Here is a 16,735-nt window from a genome sequence, read left to right on the forward strand (position 1 = left end):
GATCACGTGCACTGGTAGAGCTCTTTAAAATTTTTCAAAACCATTTTCTGTTGGTGAATTCACTTCATTATGACCTCCCGAGGGGGTGGGGGGTGGGGAGCGTAGGGGACAGGCAGGAGTTACTGTCCCTGCTGACAGAGAAAGGGGCTGAGGTCCAGAGAGGTCACATGACCTCACACTGTTGCTCAGCTTGTAAGTGGTAAAGGTGGAATTAGAATGCAGGTCCTCAGGCACCAGCGAGAGACGTCCTCACTCTATGGCCGTTCTCCCCGTGGCTGGGCAGTTTCCAACTACGGGAAGCATAAGTGATCAAGAGACCCAGATGCACTCTCAACTCCACTGCCATGTTTGTCCCACCCAACGACAGGGCTTAGCAGAGATTCTAAGGCAGGCCCCCTTCTGGGAGACACAGGACCCCTCTGATGGCTGACTTTGGCTCCAGACCTTTCAGCGGTCTTGCTGAAACCTCTTTAGACTGTGTAGCTGTCCAGGTCTTTACTCACCCTTCCCTCAAGCTCCCACACTTGGGGTCAGTGCCTGATGGCTCTCTCAGCCTTCCCTCCCCTCTTCCTCTCAGCCGTTTCCCCTAATGAAATCCTTGCATGTTTAATCCCACCTTGGGTCTGCTTCTCAGAGGACCTCCAACGAATGGGTTTCTGCCCCTGCGTGACACATTAAAACCTTTCCCCTCTATATGATCTCAAACTTTACACTAACTTTAAGTGACCTGTCAGTTAAGGGATGCTTTCATATCCATAATCATTGTGTTAGTGTTACTAAGTGCGATGGAAATGTTTAGGTCCCAGAGGAGGAGATGGAGATCCAGGAAGGCTTCCTGGAGGAGGTGGCCTGAGCTAGGCTTCAAGGGCCAGGCTGCCTGGTCCAGGCCACGTTGCAGCTAACCTCCGTCTGTCTGTAGTGTACCGCCGGAAGCACCAGGAGCTGCGAGCCATGCAGATGGAGCTTCAGAGCCCTGAGTACAAGCTAAGCAAGCTTTGCACCTCGACCATCATGACTGACTACAACCCCAACTACTGCTTTGCCGGCAAGACCTCCTCCATCAGTGACCTGAAGGAGGTGCCTCGGAAGAACATCACCCTCATCCGGTGAGTGCCCCACCACTGTCCTCCGGGGTGGTGGGGTGAGGGAGTTCTAGGGGGCTGGATGTCATCCCTGCACCACAGATCTTTCTAGGCACAAGAGGCCAGCAAAGCAACCGCTCGGGGCATTTCCAGCCCTCCCAGAGGGAGAAGGGTTAATGTTTAGGGCCATTTGAGGAGGTATTTAATTGCTTCACATCCTATACATTCATGGCATTTGTACAATGAGAAGACAAGATAGGAGGGAATCAGGGCGTTCCTCGGAATCCAACGAAGCGCTCCTTCCCGAGCCTTCTGGGTCCCTCCCACCTCTAGGGGAGCACCGTGCCCCTCGTCTGAGCTTCCAGAGCACTCCATGCCTTCCTCCATCATTCACTGAGCTCGCTTTACGGGAGTGTCTGCCCGTGACCTGTCCCTCCCCAGGGATCAGGAGCCTCTCCCCTGGCAGGGCATGTCTTAGTCACTTTTATGACACTGGCAAATATCAAAAACTCAGTCTTCATTGAGTGAATGGACATTCAACCAGTGTTATGAATCCTGTTGGAACCTTTCTTGCCACTTTTCAGATAAAGCAGTAGGAGGCCTGGGATGGTACGGCAAAGCCAGGTCGAGGGTGTTACTCTTAAGCGTGTACGTGACCCCTGCCCCTTGTGTGCCTCTTTCTCATGACCCACCCCCCTGCCTCATCTTGCCTTTTCCTTTGCACAGGGGTCTGGGCCATGGTGCGTTTGGGGAGGTGTATGAAGGTCAGGTGTCTGGAGTGCCCAGTGACCCAAGCCCCCTGCAAGTAGCTGTAAAGGTAAGAGGCAGGCTCCATCACGGGCCTGACCTTGACCAGCAGTCTCTGTGGGCCTCAGCTCTCGCCTGACAGCCTCTCACCCCTGCTGCTCACAGCCTTCTCCCCCTTTCCACCCTCCCCTTCTGTGTCCAGACGCTGCCTGAGGTGTGTTCTGAACAGGATGAACTGGATTTCCTCATGGAAGCCTTGATTATCAGGTAAAGCCACAGAGAGACGCCCCCATCCCTGTTAGACGTTCCTGTCTAACTGTCTCCAAGGGAAACAGCACTGTCCTCCAGCATCCCCTTCCTCTCCACCAGGGGACTCCCTAAAATTCTTGGCACATCTTACCAGAGCGAATAGCCCCAGGTGGTTGTCTGAGGAAAAAAAAACCTCTGTGGCCTAATAATTCAATAGATATCCCTCTGCCTTCACCTAGCACCCCTGTGTCATCTGTTGGGTTTTTCCCCCTTTTTCTTAATAGAGCATGCTAGTTTTTGACAGTGGAAGATACATTTTCCCTGCAAGTAAGCCTTCCACAAGGCCCTTCACCAATCCCAGCTCTTAGATCTCATGTAAAGGAAGTGCGTCCCTAACATGAGGGAGGCCACCACACCCTGTTGCACACCGGGCTTGCACCCTTCAACATGTGGCTCTGGGGCCCCTCGCTGGGAATCTAAGTGCCCAGAGCTCCAGAAGGCATGCGTTCTGACAGAAGATGGCCTTAACAAGGATGCAGGTGTTTGACCTTGAGATCTGGCCGCGCTCATGGCCTCCTGTTACACTGGAGAGCCTCAAACATCCTGACACATTGGGGTGACCTGGGGCCCCCCTCTGGGCGAAAGTGGTAGGGGAACAAGGCCAGGGCAGTATGCGATGTGCCCGTGGTGTGCCTGGAGCCACAGGAGGACGCCACGAGCAGGCTCAGCACCTTGCTTAAAAACTAGCATACTTTGTGATTACACATGTAATCCATGATTATTGAATATAGCTTGGAGAGTATAAGATTATATGGAAGGGGACCCAAATCATTCCATCTCACTGTTGCTGAAAACCCATCACTGCTATATTTCAGTGTACAGCCGGGTGTGTGCTTCAGCTCTGCGTGCAGTTCCCACGTGGGGTTCACCAGCCCCACGGCCCCATGTGTCCTAATAGGACCACATTAACAAGAAAACCCAGGGGCACCTGGGTGGTTCAGTCGGTTAAGCTTCTGATTTCGGCTCAGGTCATGATCTCACGGTTCGTGGATCTGAGCCCCACGTCGGTCTCTGTGCTGACAGCTCAGAGCCTGAAGCCAACTTCAGATTCTGTGTTTCCCTTTCTCTGTGTCCCTCCCCTGCTCGCACTCTCTCTCTCTCTCTCTCTTTCTCTCAAAAATAAATAAAACATTAAAAAAATTTTTTTTCATTAATAAATTTAAAAAAGAAAGAAAGAAAACCCAAATCTTGGGACCTCTTGGCCAGACTTAGCACCTCCCCATGAGCACCCAAGGGGGATGCACGTGGCCTTCCTCCTCACTCTCCTTCACATGCGGTCACGTGGCAGGACTCGCTCAGTCCCTGGAGGAAGCAGCTTCTTCAGCTTCTCTGCCTAGGGCTTTCTCGAAGAACTCACACGTGAATCCTAGCGAGCAGACCATGCACCAATGTCCAAGACACTGGCTGCTCCCTTGTTCCCCCACCCACCCTACTTCCTTCCTGAGCACCTCTCCAGCCTCCAACCCAACACTCACATGCGGACTGAACTCCCACCCCGCCCGCTCCCTGGTTCTTCCACCTGCTCAAGGGTGACACTCTCCCCAGCCTCGGCTCATGCTACCCACATTGACAGAATGCACTCACATAATGCAGCTGCTGAAAACATGACTTTGTATCCTGCTTTTCCCACTTAAGATTTTCCCAGACTCAGCTCCGTTAAATTTGGTTACCCCCCCTCCTCTGCTCTGCAGCAAATTCAACCACCAGAACATCGTGCGCTGTATTGGGGTGAGTCTGCAAGCCCTGCCCCGATTTATCCTGCTGGAGCTCATGGCGGGAGGAGACCTCAAGTCCTTCCTCCGGGAGACCCGTCCTCGCCCGGTGAGTGAGAACTGGTCCTTTAGTGGTTGTACCAGGGAATGGAGCAGAGGGTGGAAACAGCAGGAGTGGACAGCCTGAGAAGCAACATACTCAGTGGGACCAAGGGAGTTGGCCTCTGGGCTTGGATCTGGGGGAATGGCCAGGAGAGATTGGACAAAAGGTGGACGATGGCTGAGGCCACCCCTGGGGAGCTTGCGCAAGGCTTGTGCAATGGGTCCTCTAGCCTGAATCCATTTTGTGACCTGTTGACTCTGGAAAACCAAACCAGGGACAAGCACAGAGGGGGACTTTCATGCCAGCCATGTCGTTAACTCAACTGATTTGGGGCAGATCATTCTACATCTACTCATTCTGAATCCCACTATCCTCATCGCTTAAGTGGGGACATCCTGACCTTGTAGTTTTACTGTCAAAATAAAATACTTATAAAGTATATTGTGAAATATTTATGAAGGTTCTGCATGTGTGTCATGATTAAGTGGCTGGAGCTTGTAGGTGAAGAAACCTAGATGGACCCCAGGAATGCCATATCCTAGCCCCGCTTGGCCATTAGACAGTGATGTGGCTTCGGACTGTGAACCCCCTAACCTCAGTATCTGCAGGGTGAAATCCAAGAGCTGGACTAGAACATCTCGGAGGTGCGTTCTAAATTAGAAGGTGTAGCACACTGGGCACACTCAGAGTCCAGCTGCCCACTCCTGTCCCTGCTCAGGAGGCCCTGAGCACCAGGAACTGGAGCAGACCAGACCCCTGAGTTAGGACCCAGCTTCCTCAAGTTGCCACTGGACCATGAAGACCACAGGGAAGACTTGTATCCTCCCCACCCCCAGGAAAGCAAAAAAAGACGACAGCCACCTTGCTATGAAAAGCCCAGAACTGAACACTGTGTTCTCAGGTACTCAAACTAGAGGCAGAAACCTGCAAGTTCACACCTGTTCTAACCCCCACCGACAGTCAGGCTGCATCTAGAAAACCTTTGCCCTGGGAGCCTCCCCATACCGTTCCTGTAAGCCTCTAGGTGACCTGTCTCGGCATCTAAGAAGAATCGGGTCTAACTCCCTGAAAAGATGAGTGTGCACACCTGAGCAGACCTAGTGGGAGAAGGGTGGGGGGGAGACCAACCCCCATCTCATAATAATCCTCATCAGCACTGTCTTCATCTTCCTCATAGTTGCCACGTTTCTAAAAAAAAAAAAAAACCCCTATGAAGTAGATAGTGTAGATCTCAGCTTAATTTTACAGATGAGAAAACTGGGTCACAGAAGCTATGTGACTTGCTGAGGCCACACAGGAAGTGGAAGAGTTGAGACTAGAACTCAGGACTTGTGACTGGCTCCCCATTCAGTGCTCTCTCCAGCCTATTATGCCGTTTATCTCAGTGCTCCTCTTTGGGAAGCCATGGAGCCAAGATGAGCTCAGGTCGTTGACAGCCAATACCCCCAGCTATGCAGATGTCTGTGCCAGGGTCTGGACACCAGCCTCAAAGGCTTTCCACCACCACTCAGGAAGGCAGAGCCTTCAAGTCCTGTGCTCTGAGATTCTCAGCAGTGCTTTTGGCAGAGGTCAAATAGGGCCACAAAACATCACGCTCTGGAAAGAGGCTTAGTTCTGATTTTCCTACTGGACATTCCTGAGGCTTGAGGAGAAGGAGGTATTGTGCATGCAAAGGACAGATGTCCTTGTAAAGGGGATCTGGGACCCCATCACTTGGCAAGCCCAAGGACGTCAGGGATGGGGAGCTTCTGTGTCTCTCGCAGGCAAAGGCATCTGTCTCTCTTTTGATGGTAATGATGATTTGAATATCGTCCCAAAGAGCAAAGGTGTAGTTCATGGGCACCCCCCAACGCTTCCTACCCCCACGGAAGCTCAGAGCAAGGAACCTGGTGCCAAGTTGTGACCTCTAACTGCAGGCACTGCCAAGGGGATGCCCAAAGCCAGAAGAGGGTCGACTCTAGTTGGGAGAGCTGCTTCTGAGGGTCAGGGTCCCACTCACCAAATCCACTCTTTTAACCCTTGACCCCACTCTTCCTTCATGTCGCTCTTCTTGGCAGCCATGCCCCCAAGCCTTTGAAGCACCCCAATCATCCTGGTCCTCACCTTCATACACACCCACCCATCCCAGGCGAGCTGGTCCCTTCTGAGATGCCTGCCCACGAGAGGTGATTTAAATGTTGGGCTAGAGCCCTCCAGGGTGAGCCCATGCGCATATGTTCCTGGCAGCAGCTTCCTAGGGGTTGGGGAGATTTGCTGGGCATTGTTACGGATTCTCAGAGCCACAAAATCCAACTGAGCAGAGTAAGGATCAGGTTGACTGTGAGAAAGGAACATGCATTGTAGTGGACAGAGGGGGCCAAATATCAGTAAGCCCTATACAAGACGAAGAAGGGAAGGATTGGCTAATGGGCATCACAGCTGGAGAAATACACACCCCGAAAGATGGTGGGTTGAGTTGCCACACTTGCTGAATTCAAAGGCCTGAGTTACACCTGATTCATTTGTTTGAACCCCCGAGACTCTCGGGGCTTACCTGATGACCTGCCGTTTGAGGCGCTTGGCCAGGCATCCAGAATCAGACAAGGTCTTGGTCCTGTCTTCCTGCCATCCCTGGGGTTCAGCAGTTCCATAGACTCTTAGGATTGAAGCACCTCAGAGATGGCCCGAGGGACTCTGGCTTCAGATGGACATGAAGTGATGGAACAGATGTACAGACACAGTAGGACAGAACGGATACCCTGGAAACAACCATGTCTGTCATGGAAACAGAATGCATGGGTATAGATGAAAACCTCATTTGGTCCCAGGACTCCACCTTCTCAAGAAGGAAAGACCCTGTTTAATGTCAAAATAATTTTACAGGACCAATCTTTATTCAACAAATATTTATTGAGAGTTTAATATATGCCAGATATGGGCTAATAGCTGTCCTTTGGTATCCATTGATTTAATCAATAACAAGAGAAGCCATTAAGGATTCAGTAATCTCTCAATTAAAGGTGGCAGTCCAGTAACCACAATAGTGTCTGTGCCTGTCCGGAACATGGTGATGCCTCTGGTAATGGCTCTAGAGAATATGCTCAGTACACGGGAAGAGGCTCCCGGAGGTCACAGAACACAGGTGAGAACCTCTGCTTTGGGCTAATGTCCAGGTGTAAATCTTTGGCTCTAGTGTTGCCATACCGCTGCTGGCTCCAAAATGCTTGAAGGGGCAAGCAGGTGCCAGTGAAGAGTTGGCCACATCAGTGAATCTGTGAAAACAACAACAACAAAAACAAAAACCTGATTCCAACTCCTTCTTTGTCCAGGATAGATACAAATGCCATTGGACATCCCAGCTACACTCTGCATTGCTAGTTTCATTATCAGTTTTGACACAACATCTACACCTCCCCCCACTTCCCCCCAACACACACACACACACACACACACACACGCACACACACACACACACAGGTTGCCAACTATCTGCTTCTGTGCAGACTGATTAGTGGAGCAGTTAATTTGCTCTGAGCAGCCAAGACAGGGAGTTCAGATAAACCTGGCCCATGGGTTAAAGCCTGGGAAGATTTAGTCCCTGCAGCCTGCCAGGCATTTAAGACATCAATGGTCCTGGCATCCTGAGTGATGGGGGCTAAGACACAAAGAGACTTGGGGGAAGCTATGACCGGTCCTCTTTTATAGGAACAGAACATTTTCCTGAAGAGAAAGAAGATATTTCTAATACTGCAGCAAAATGGATTAATAGTTCCCTTGGAAATATATTACTTTTTTCCCCCAGAAAATGGGGACTGTCTCTCTCACAGTGCCCAGTAGTTCTGATCCTAACAAGGCCCCTAAGAGAAGCCAAACACAAGGACCATTTCCCGAGACCCCCAGTCCCCTCCATGTAGTAACCCCACCATAATTGCAGATGCCTTTATGAGGGATTCACTCTGTGCCTCTTGCTGTGGGTTCTTATTACCATCTAGTGAAAGTGATAGTGTCATGCCTCTTTCTCAGACAGGAACACTGGCTTTGAGACAGACAAAGTAGTTAGTCCCAGGTCACACAGCCAGTAGGGCACAAGCAGGGATGAAGCCCAGTTCAGCTCAACTGAAATAAGTTGCTCACTGCATTTGTGTGCTGTATTCTGATTCAGTTGAGTACTCTGCACTGTGTCCATGCACACTCCATCCCTTCCCTGACACATGGCTCCCAGAATCCTGCCTCCCCCAACCCAGATCCTCAAAGCCCAGCTCAGGGCAGTTTTGGCTCCTTCCTATTGGCTGTGTGACCTGGAGTAAGTCACTTAGCCTCTCTGAGCTCTCAGCCTTCTCCTCTTTAATACAGAGATACCCTCTCTTGCCTACCACCACACAGGATGTTGCGTCAAAGGGCGTCAAGTGCGTGGACTTGCTGTATTGCACGTAAGGCATTGCCTGATGTGCCATGGGCAGAGGGTATTCCCCTCCCTGCTGTCTCCCCCAGAATTGAAGCATGTTCTAGAGAAGCACGACCCCTCCCTGCCTCCCCTAGACCCATACTATTGCTCCAAGGAGTCCTGCGGAGGCCCTGATCTGTGGCAAAGAAAATCCCAGCCAGCATCTGGGTAAATCGTAGACTGCTATGATCGGCCAACCTACCCCCTGATATTCATCAAGCCACTGTGGTGTCCCGAGCATCGTGCTGCGTACCGTGGAAGTGGACGCTGAAATCCCTGTCTTGGGGCCCTCAAAGTTTACTTGGGGACATGGTCAAAAACAGAACAGCAAAGTGAATGTGACACTGCATGACAACATGCTACTGCAGACTTCGTGGATTTAGGAATTAAAAGAGACACCATGATGGGAATTCGACCTTCAGAAAAGACTTCTGGGTGCTCAGCAAGGCTGTCCGGGAAGCGGAGACGAGCTCACCCCCGGGGGTGGGATGACGTCTCTTTGTGCACAAAAAACTCCATACCGAAGAGCTTGAGATCGCCCTTCAACTGCCCAGCATTTCCTGCAAGCTTGTCCTTTTCAATCCACTTTAGGTCCAGATCTTCTTGGAGAAGATTAATTTTTTTTAATACTTTTAAACATTTCAATAGAGCATTTTAAAAACATTAGCTCCCTTGATTTCCTCACAGGTTTGTTTATAAGCTGGGGGGACTCGAAGGTGGGTGAAGATTGAGGTGGAAGAGTTTGCAGACTACATGAACAGGGGAACCCGCCCCATCCTGGGCTGCTGCAGCTGAGGGCGCTCAGCCCTGGTGGCGCACTGCACTGACCTGGGTGGAGGGGGTGCTGTGAAGGCTACAAACGCTACACCCACCCAGGGAGGCTGATTCATTGGTCTGGGGTGAGGCCCCGGCATCTGTGTTTGTTTAAAGCCGCCAGGTGATTTCTGATGTGCGGCCAGGCTGAGACCCAGCTGGGCAGCGTGCCCGTCTTTGCTCCTTGCCAGCACCTGAAGCCCGTATTTCAGATCTTCTCTCCCCACGAATCTCTTGGCAGTGGATCGCTTCTGTCTCCCCACAGAACCAGCCCTCCTCCCTGGCCATGCTGGACCTTCTGCACGTGGCTCGGGACATCGCCTGTGGCTGTCAGTATTTGGAGGAAAATCACTTCATCCACCGGTGAGTCAAAGTGACCTCGGTCTTCCCTCTGCCTTCTTTCCGTATGCTTCCCTACGTGTCTCAAGGGCCCAGATCCCCCACTTCAGAGTAGAGTGGTGGGTGTCTCTCCAGATTTGTTCAGATGACTCAGAATCGTCTTTTTTTTAAACATTTTTTTAAAGTTTATTTATTGATTTTGAGAGAAAGAGAGAGAGTGTGTGAGGGGGCAGAGAGAGGGAGAGAATCCCAAGCAGGCTCCGTGCTGTCAACACACAGCCCTATGCAGGGCTCGAACCCATGAACCATGGGATCATGACCCCAGCAGAAATCAAGAGTCGGGCACTCAACCAACTGAGCCACCCAGGTGCCCCAGCCTCACTTGTCTTTAAGACAACTACTTACTCTCTCAGGGCTTCATCTGCCCCATATGTAAAATAGGTATCATAAAATATCCACACCAGCACTGAAGACCTAGCTGAGCAGTCCTTGACCTCCTGCGAGGACTCCTGTCTGTATCTCGCAGCCCTCTATCACATTAGTGTGTCCCCCATCTAGAAAACCTACCTCTTTAAGGGAAGTTAAAGGAGTTCATAGTTTCACATATTTGACTATCGGTAGCTCAAGGGCAAGGACCCTGTTTTATTCATCTTCATAGCCCTGGTATATCGTAGGGCACAATTAATGTCTGTTGGATACCTAAACTTTTTCTAAAATACTTATTCTGAAATGAAGCATAATGTTTCTTTTCTTTGCCTCCATAGTTCATTTCATCTACTGTCTATGACCCTTATGTTTAAATCGTGTTTGACTGGGACATCAAATCCACATGTAGTGCTATAGACATGATAGAGTCTACATATTTCTTTCCAGGCGATGTTGATGACTTTCCCAGCTGACACCTTGATTGTGAAATCTGAAAAGTCAAATAGATTGTTAGGCTCTTTGCAAAGCTCCTCCCAATGATACACTTCTCGACTGGTAAATATCCACCTGGTGAACTATCAATCACTTTTTAACCCATGTCTTCAAAGAGTATAACACATGTGTGTAATAGTTAATATGTAAAGTACAAAGCAGGAAATGCGAGAAGCTGTATGAGTTCAGAAATGGAAAAGCAAGTAGGCAGATAGCAAGCCCTGCTTTTTGCCCTAATAAAAATGGAAACATTAAAGATCAAGAAATGTGCTCGCCCAGGCTCCCAAAGTCATTCCTAAAACAAGGCAATAAATGCTCACACCAGCTTATCCTTTTACTGTCCCTCCATCATTTTGGTCTTCAGATCTTCATCTTAATTCTAACTCTGTCCAACTTGCAGGATTTGTGCTTGATAGAAATAACAGGAGTGAAAAAGGGGCTGGGACCAATCCTTCGTGTTCCCTCCAAAGCTACACCCTTTGCTTCAAAGTGCAGGGCAGTCTTGCCCTTTTCGTTGTGCCCAGAACTTTCCATAAATCTCAGTTCTGGACTTTATTGCTATTCAGACAAGACAAGGTCATACTCTTTTTAGAATTCAGCCCTAGCTAGAGCCATCTTTCCACCTGTTGTCTGTGTTCTCTAAGTCTGGACTCATCGGACAGTAAGCTGTGCAGTCACCTTGGTGACTGCGGATACCTGCCTTCCCTTCTCACTGAGATCATTTCTGCTTTTTCATCTCCACCCCATGTCATTCACCCAGTATCCAGATTCTCTGGCTTAGAGATCACATCCTTCTTTCCCCTGACGTTTTGAAATCTGCTTTCCTCAAGCCATGATATATTTCGACTACATCCAGCACTCTGTCATTATAGATAATAAGATAACAGGACCACATTCTCTCAAGAGTCCTACCACTTCCACATCTGTAAATAGTTACCAAAGGTCAGAATTAGATCCCAGGGTAATAGTTTGTTGCTGCTCTTATCGTTTTTGAGAAATGGAATTGTCAAAGATCAAATCAGGAATGTATCAGATGGTCTGCTTTATAAGCAAAAGGCAACTTCTAATAGAAATTGTCCATCTCGATCAAAGTTTTTCTTCTGGGGTAACTGGCATTAGGAAGGCGTCTTTTGTACTTCCTCGCTGGCTATGGGCTCTGTGGCACACTCCTACAGCAGTGTGACCTCTTATCCTCTCTCCTCCACCGACATCTGCCTCAAGATTCACAGGCTCCCATGCATGCACACCTTCTGCATTCAGAGAGGAACTCCTTCCCCCAGATTCTCACGCTCCCATTTTTCTATTAGATCTGTTTCCTTTGGACATGGTTTATTGCCATTTCAAGAATTATGGGTCATTCTACCAATTCATGGCATGTTCTATGATATCACATTCACTTTCTTGCCGTTAAATTCAAAATCACTTTTTTAAGCAACCATTTCACGCACATCAGCGTAAAGACCTTCCTAGAGATATAAATATTGTTCCTGTTCTACTTCAGTCTATTTTTCTTGAGAAGCAATGGCTATATATCCTACTATTTTTCTTCTTTTTGATGTCATATATGTTATGCTTTTATAGTTTTATTAGGGCATTTGATGCACTATTGCTCCTCGAAATTCAACTTAAACCTTCGGCATCAGGTCAGTGGCATTAACAACATCCATCTCCCACTCCAACCCATTGTTCTGGTATCTTAAGTGTCCTGATTACCCCCACTCCTGGTCCTGTTTATTTTCCACGTCCTTATTTCTCAACCAAAGATCAGGACCTTTGGGAAACCAGTTTAAATTATGGAAGCACTACCTGTACTGCCTGAGAAGTACTCTTTTTTTTTTTTTTTCTGTCCGGGACTTTAATATTATGAGAGGCCCATCCCAGACTTCTTCTGGATGCATCCTTCATTCCCACGCTCACGTCAAGAATGGGTAAGCAGTCAGCAAGTAGATGCTGATGAGCCTTGGAAAGCTTTGATCATGCCTTATAGGCATGCCACAGGAAAGCAGGCCATCTGCTATACAACAGCAAAGAAGACATGATAACTTTATAACTTGAAAGAAAAGATTCTTCAGCCACAGAGCTGTGATGCACACAGCTTAGCAAAGGCTTTAGTGACAATCATGGGCATGAGAACAATAGTAGCTTCTTAAAAAAAAAAAAAAAAGAAAGAAAGAAAAGAAAACTAGAATTACTTAGGAATACCTTGACCTGCTTGAATTTGGTGTCATGGAAGTCCTGCTGTCCCAGCACAATCCTTGAGACAACTGGCAGACTCCAACAGCAATCTGTACAAAACAATAGCCTAAGGCCAAATGGCATTTCTTACGTCTCTCTATTATTTTCTTTTAGCTTACATTTTTTACCCAAATGAGAACAATAATAGCACCCTGTATCTTATTGGGTTGTTGTGATAATTACCCATGAAGCACTTAGAACAATGCTTGGTACAGAGCAAGAGGCCAATAAATTCTAGTTCCTATTATCGTTACTTTCATTATTATTCTCCCATTAGACATTTTCAATCATCTCCCCTGTTCCGTTTCCATTTCCCTGGTAGTTCTGAGGGTGGAATTGGTATAGCTATTTCTTTCATACTGAGGTAGAAGTAGCAAAGGAAATACAGGGCAGAGAGGGAACTATTTGAACTCAGATTGCAGGTGGAAGTCCTTGTGATGGATATCACGTTTATCTTCCCAGAAATAAATTCGGAAGTGCGTTTTCTCCTTCATTTTTCTTCCCAGGGACATTGCTGCCAGGAACTGCCTCTTGACGTGTCCAGGCCCTGGCCGAGTGGCCAAGATCGGAGACTTTGGAATGGCCCGAGACATCTACAGGTGAGCAAGGATTGCTGTCACCCATCCAAGCCCCATCCCCTCAAGAGGATGGGACGTCGCTGCTTGTGCTTGCGCTGGTACCCTGTCAACTGGCCACCTAACATTTCCTTGAGTCCCTGTCCAGGACATACGAAATCTTAATTAGGGCCCATGCCTGGTGGTCTAATTCTAGGATCTCTGACTGCAGTCACTGACACCACATTCTTTCTGGTTCCAACTCTCATTAATCCCAGGATGTTCTCAGACACAGAATAACCTGCATACTTGATATGGAAAACGTTCTCAATAAACTTTTACTTAACCCCTTTCCTCACTAGCAGGGAATTCCAAATGGACTTGGCTTCCATCACCCCAGGCAGGAGCACCCCAGAACTGACAACATAACGGGCAAGCTCATTGGTCTTCTCCACCTGCTCTAGGAGCCACGGGAGGGTGCCTAATTTAGCTTCATTTCTTTATCCCTGCCATATTCTCAAGGGTACATTAAAAAAAAATAAAATAATTTTTGTAATTAAACAAAAATCTTCAATTGTACTTTACCTTACTCTTCTCTTCCCAACCCCCAGGTTCACTTCTGTCTGATTATTTACAACCGTGACTTGCTCGGTGAGCTGAGAAAGTCACTCCTTCGCATGGTCACTAATGACGCCCTCCCTGACCCAGGGGAAGAGTGAGGAGAGATGGTCACTTAGAGTTTTCACTCTTGGGAGAGTAAGGGCCTCCCCACCCCACCCCCGCAGGCCCCCGTAGAACTGATAATCATCAACACGGGTGGGAATGCTGATGCCACCCCCTTCCTGCAGGAGAGAAGTGCAGGGAGGACTGGGTGCTCCACTCTCTCTTCTCCCAGCTCTTAGAGTCTCAGCGTCCCTCCGCCTCCTTTCTCAGAATGCCCGGAAAGCCCATGGTTTCAGATACCAGTGTCGCAGCATGACTTAGCGAGCCCATCGTTGATGGGCGCCTCCTCTCCATCCCCACCAGCTCTGACAGCTCCCTGGCGCCAGGCTTCACCACCCCAACTTGCCCACAGCCCCGGTTCCCATCAGCCCTGCTAGGAAACTTCCTGTGCCTTGCCCCTGCCCCTGTGGCACTGAGCTACATGCACACTTACGTCCTCATATGCATTGTCTACACTGCAGTTGTCTATGTGTCTGTTTCTTCCACTAAACCGTACCCTTGGACGAGACGGACTATGACTTCTGTCTTCAGCACATGGCAGAGTAAATAGTACAGGAATCCCCCCTTATCTGCGGTTTCTCTTTCCCCAGTTTCAGTTACTTGCGGTCCCCTGTGTGGTCTGGAGGCAGATGACCCTCCTCCCGACACACCACCAGAAGGTTACTAATAGCCTAACTTTACGTCACAATGCCTGTGTCACTCACCTCACTTCATCGCACCACGTAGGCCTTTTATCATCTCACATCATCACAAGAAGTAGGGTGAGTACAGTACAGTAAGATGTTTTGAGAGAGACAGAGAGACCCCATTCACCTAACTTTTATTATGGCATGTTGTTGTAATTATTCCATTTTGTTATTAGTTATTGTTGTTCATCTCTCACTGTGTCTGATTTATAAATTGAGCTTTATCATAGGTACATATATACAAGAAAAAACGTGGTATATATAAGGTTAGGTACTATCTGTGGTTTCAGGCATCCACTGGGGGTCTTAGAGTATGTCCCCCATGCGTAAGGGGAGACCACTGTACATGTTTATTGAAGTAATTAATCTAAGCAGCTAGAGGGGAGCTGCCTCCAAAGGTATGAGTTAATTGATCAGTCTTTGTCAGTGATGTCATTAACACAGCTCATGATAAAAACTAATCAACTAACTCACGCCTTTGAAGCCAGCTCCACCCCCAGCCCTGTGCTCTCCTGCCGAGAGTGCTGTGGGAGGCAGCTTCCCTCCAGCTGCCTAGACCCTCTGTTGAGCACCCATATTGAAACTAAAAGCTGCATGAGCGTCAGGGAGGATCCAAAGTGAACACGACACAGGCCCTGCTCTCAGCTCCCCCAGGCTGGGTCTCCGATTACTGCAGACCATCAGGAAGCAGGCTGTACTTACAAGGCTGGAGTACTGTGATTCATTGTGAGTTATAATCCACAAAACCCATCGGGGAAATCTAACCATCTGCTACTGGATATTTTAGTCATTGCATAGATCTTCGCTTTCATGCCTCCAGCGAGCTGCCTCCTATTAAATGACACCAAAGTTCTTAACTTAATTTTAAACGATCTGTGTTCCCCTGCTCTCCTCCTGAACCGCAGGAAGGCCTCGTTAGTTTCAATGCTGTGATGGCTACAGCTTGTTGTTGCCTGGCCACTCAGGGACACCTCCAGAACCAAGTCTGGGTTTCCTCTTCTCCCCCACAGAGCGAGCTACTACCGAAAGGGAGGCTGTGCGATGCTGCCGGTCAAATGGATGCCTCCAGAAGCCTTCATGGAAGGAATATTTACTTCTAAAACAGACACGTGGTGAGTCTTTCTGTTGCCCTCCTGTGGGTCTCACTGTGGGCCTTACTGGTAGCACTCTTGGGCCACAGGATCCCAAGCTCTCACGGGGAAGGGGGAGAGGAGATGAGTCAACACACCTCTACAACAGGGGCTGTCAAATGTTGGCATGTATCAGAATCGTCAGAAAGGCTGGTAGAGCACAGATTACTCTCCCTACCCTGAAATCTTATGGATCACTGAGAATTTGCATTCCTACCAAGTTTCCAGGTAATGCTGATGCCACTGGCTGGGGACTACACAGTGAGAGGCACATGTGATTTGTTTTTTCCACGTACCTATGAAGTTGGGTTTCTTTCAGGAACGTGACATTGAGTTAACATCAGAAAAATTGATCAGTGAAATCCTCCCCATTAACAGAAGGATAAAAGAAAATAATTATCAGCACAAAAGTGCTGCAGGTTACAGTGGTGTTGAGACCCCTTGTGCAGTTAAAAATACGTTTGAAAAACACTGTACATTAGATCTCAGAACTTTTTCATCCTGCATAACTGAAACTTTGTGCTCCTGACCAACATCTCCCATTTCCTCCTTCCTCCTACCTCTGGCAACCATCTACCCTCTGCATCTGTGGTCCCACTTTTAAGTGAGATCATGCGGTACGTGTCTTTCTGTGTCAGGCTCATTTGACTTAACATCAGGTTCTACAGGTTTATCTATGATGTCACAAATGGCAGGATTTTCTTTTTTAAGGCTGAATAATATTCCATTGTATATAAACATGCCACATTTTCCTTACCATTCATCTGTCAATGGATATTTAGGTTGTTTGCACATCTTGGCTATTATGAATAATGCTGCAGTGAACTTAAGAGTGCAGATATCTCTTTGATACACTGATTTTATTTCCATTGGCTATATACCCAGAAGTGGGACAGCTGGATCTTTCTTTTTGTTTCTTCTTTCTCTTAAACTTTATTTATTTATTTTGGGGGGGGGGAGG

General features: G+C 48.3%; 1 protein-coding gene across 1 annotated transcript in view; it reads left to right on the forward strand.

The window, feature by feature from the left end:
- Positions 1-16,735, forward strand: part of ALK (ALK receptor tyrosine kinase) — a 38,123-nt gene that overhangs the window by 7,066 nt on the left and 14,322 nt on the right. The window contains exons 5-11 of the mRNA XM_043604218.1: positions 920-1,106; positions 1,809-1,899; positions 2,032-2,096; positions 3,830-3,959; positions 9,455-9,552; positions 13,188-13,280; positions 15,655-15,756. Of these exons, the coding sequence (XP_043460153.1) occupies positions 920-1,106; positions 1,809-1,899; positions 2,032-2,096; positions 3,830-3,959; positions 9,455-9,552; positions 13,188-13,280; positions 15,655-15,756 (766 nt within the window). The remainder of the gene's footprint in view (positions 1-919; positions 1,107-1,808; positions 1,900-2,031; positions 2,097-3,829; positions 3,960-9,454; positions 9,553-13,187; positions 13,281-15,654; positions 15,757-16,735) is intronic.

Source organism: Prionailurus bengalensis, chromosome A3 (genome assembly GCF_016509475.1).
Source record: "Prionailurus bengalensis isolate Pbe53 chromosome A3, Fcat_Pben_1.1_paternal_pri, whole genome shotgun sequence".
In the NCBI taxonomy this organism is placed as follows: domain Eukaryota; kingdom Metazoa; phylum Chordata; class Mammalia; order Carnivora; family Felidae; genus Prionailurus; species Prionailurus bengalensis.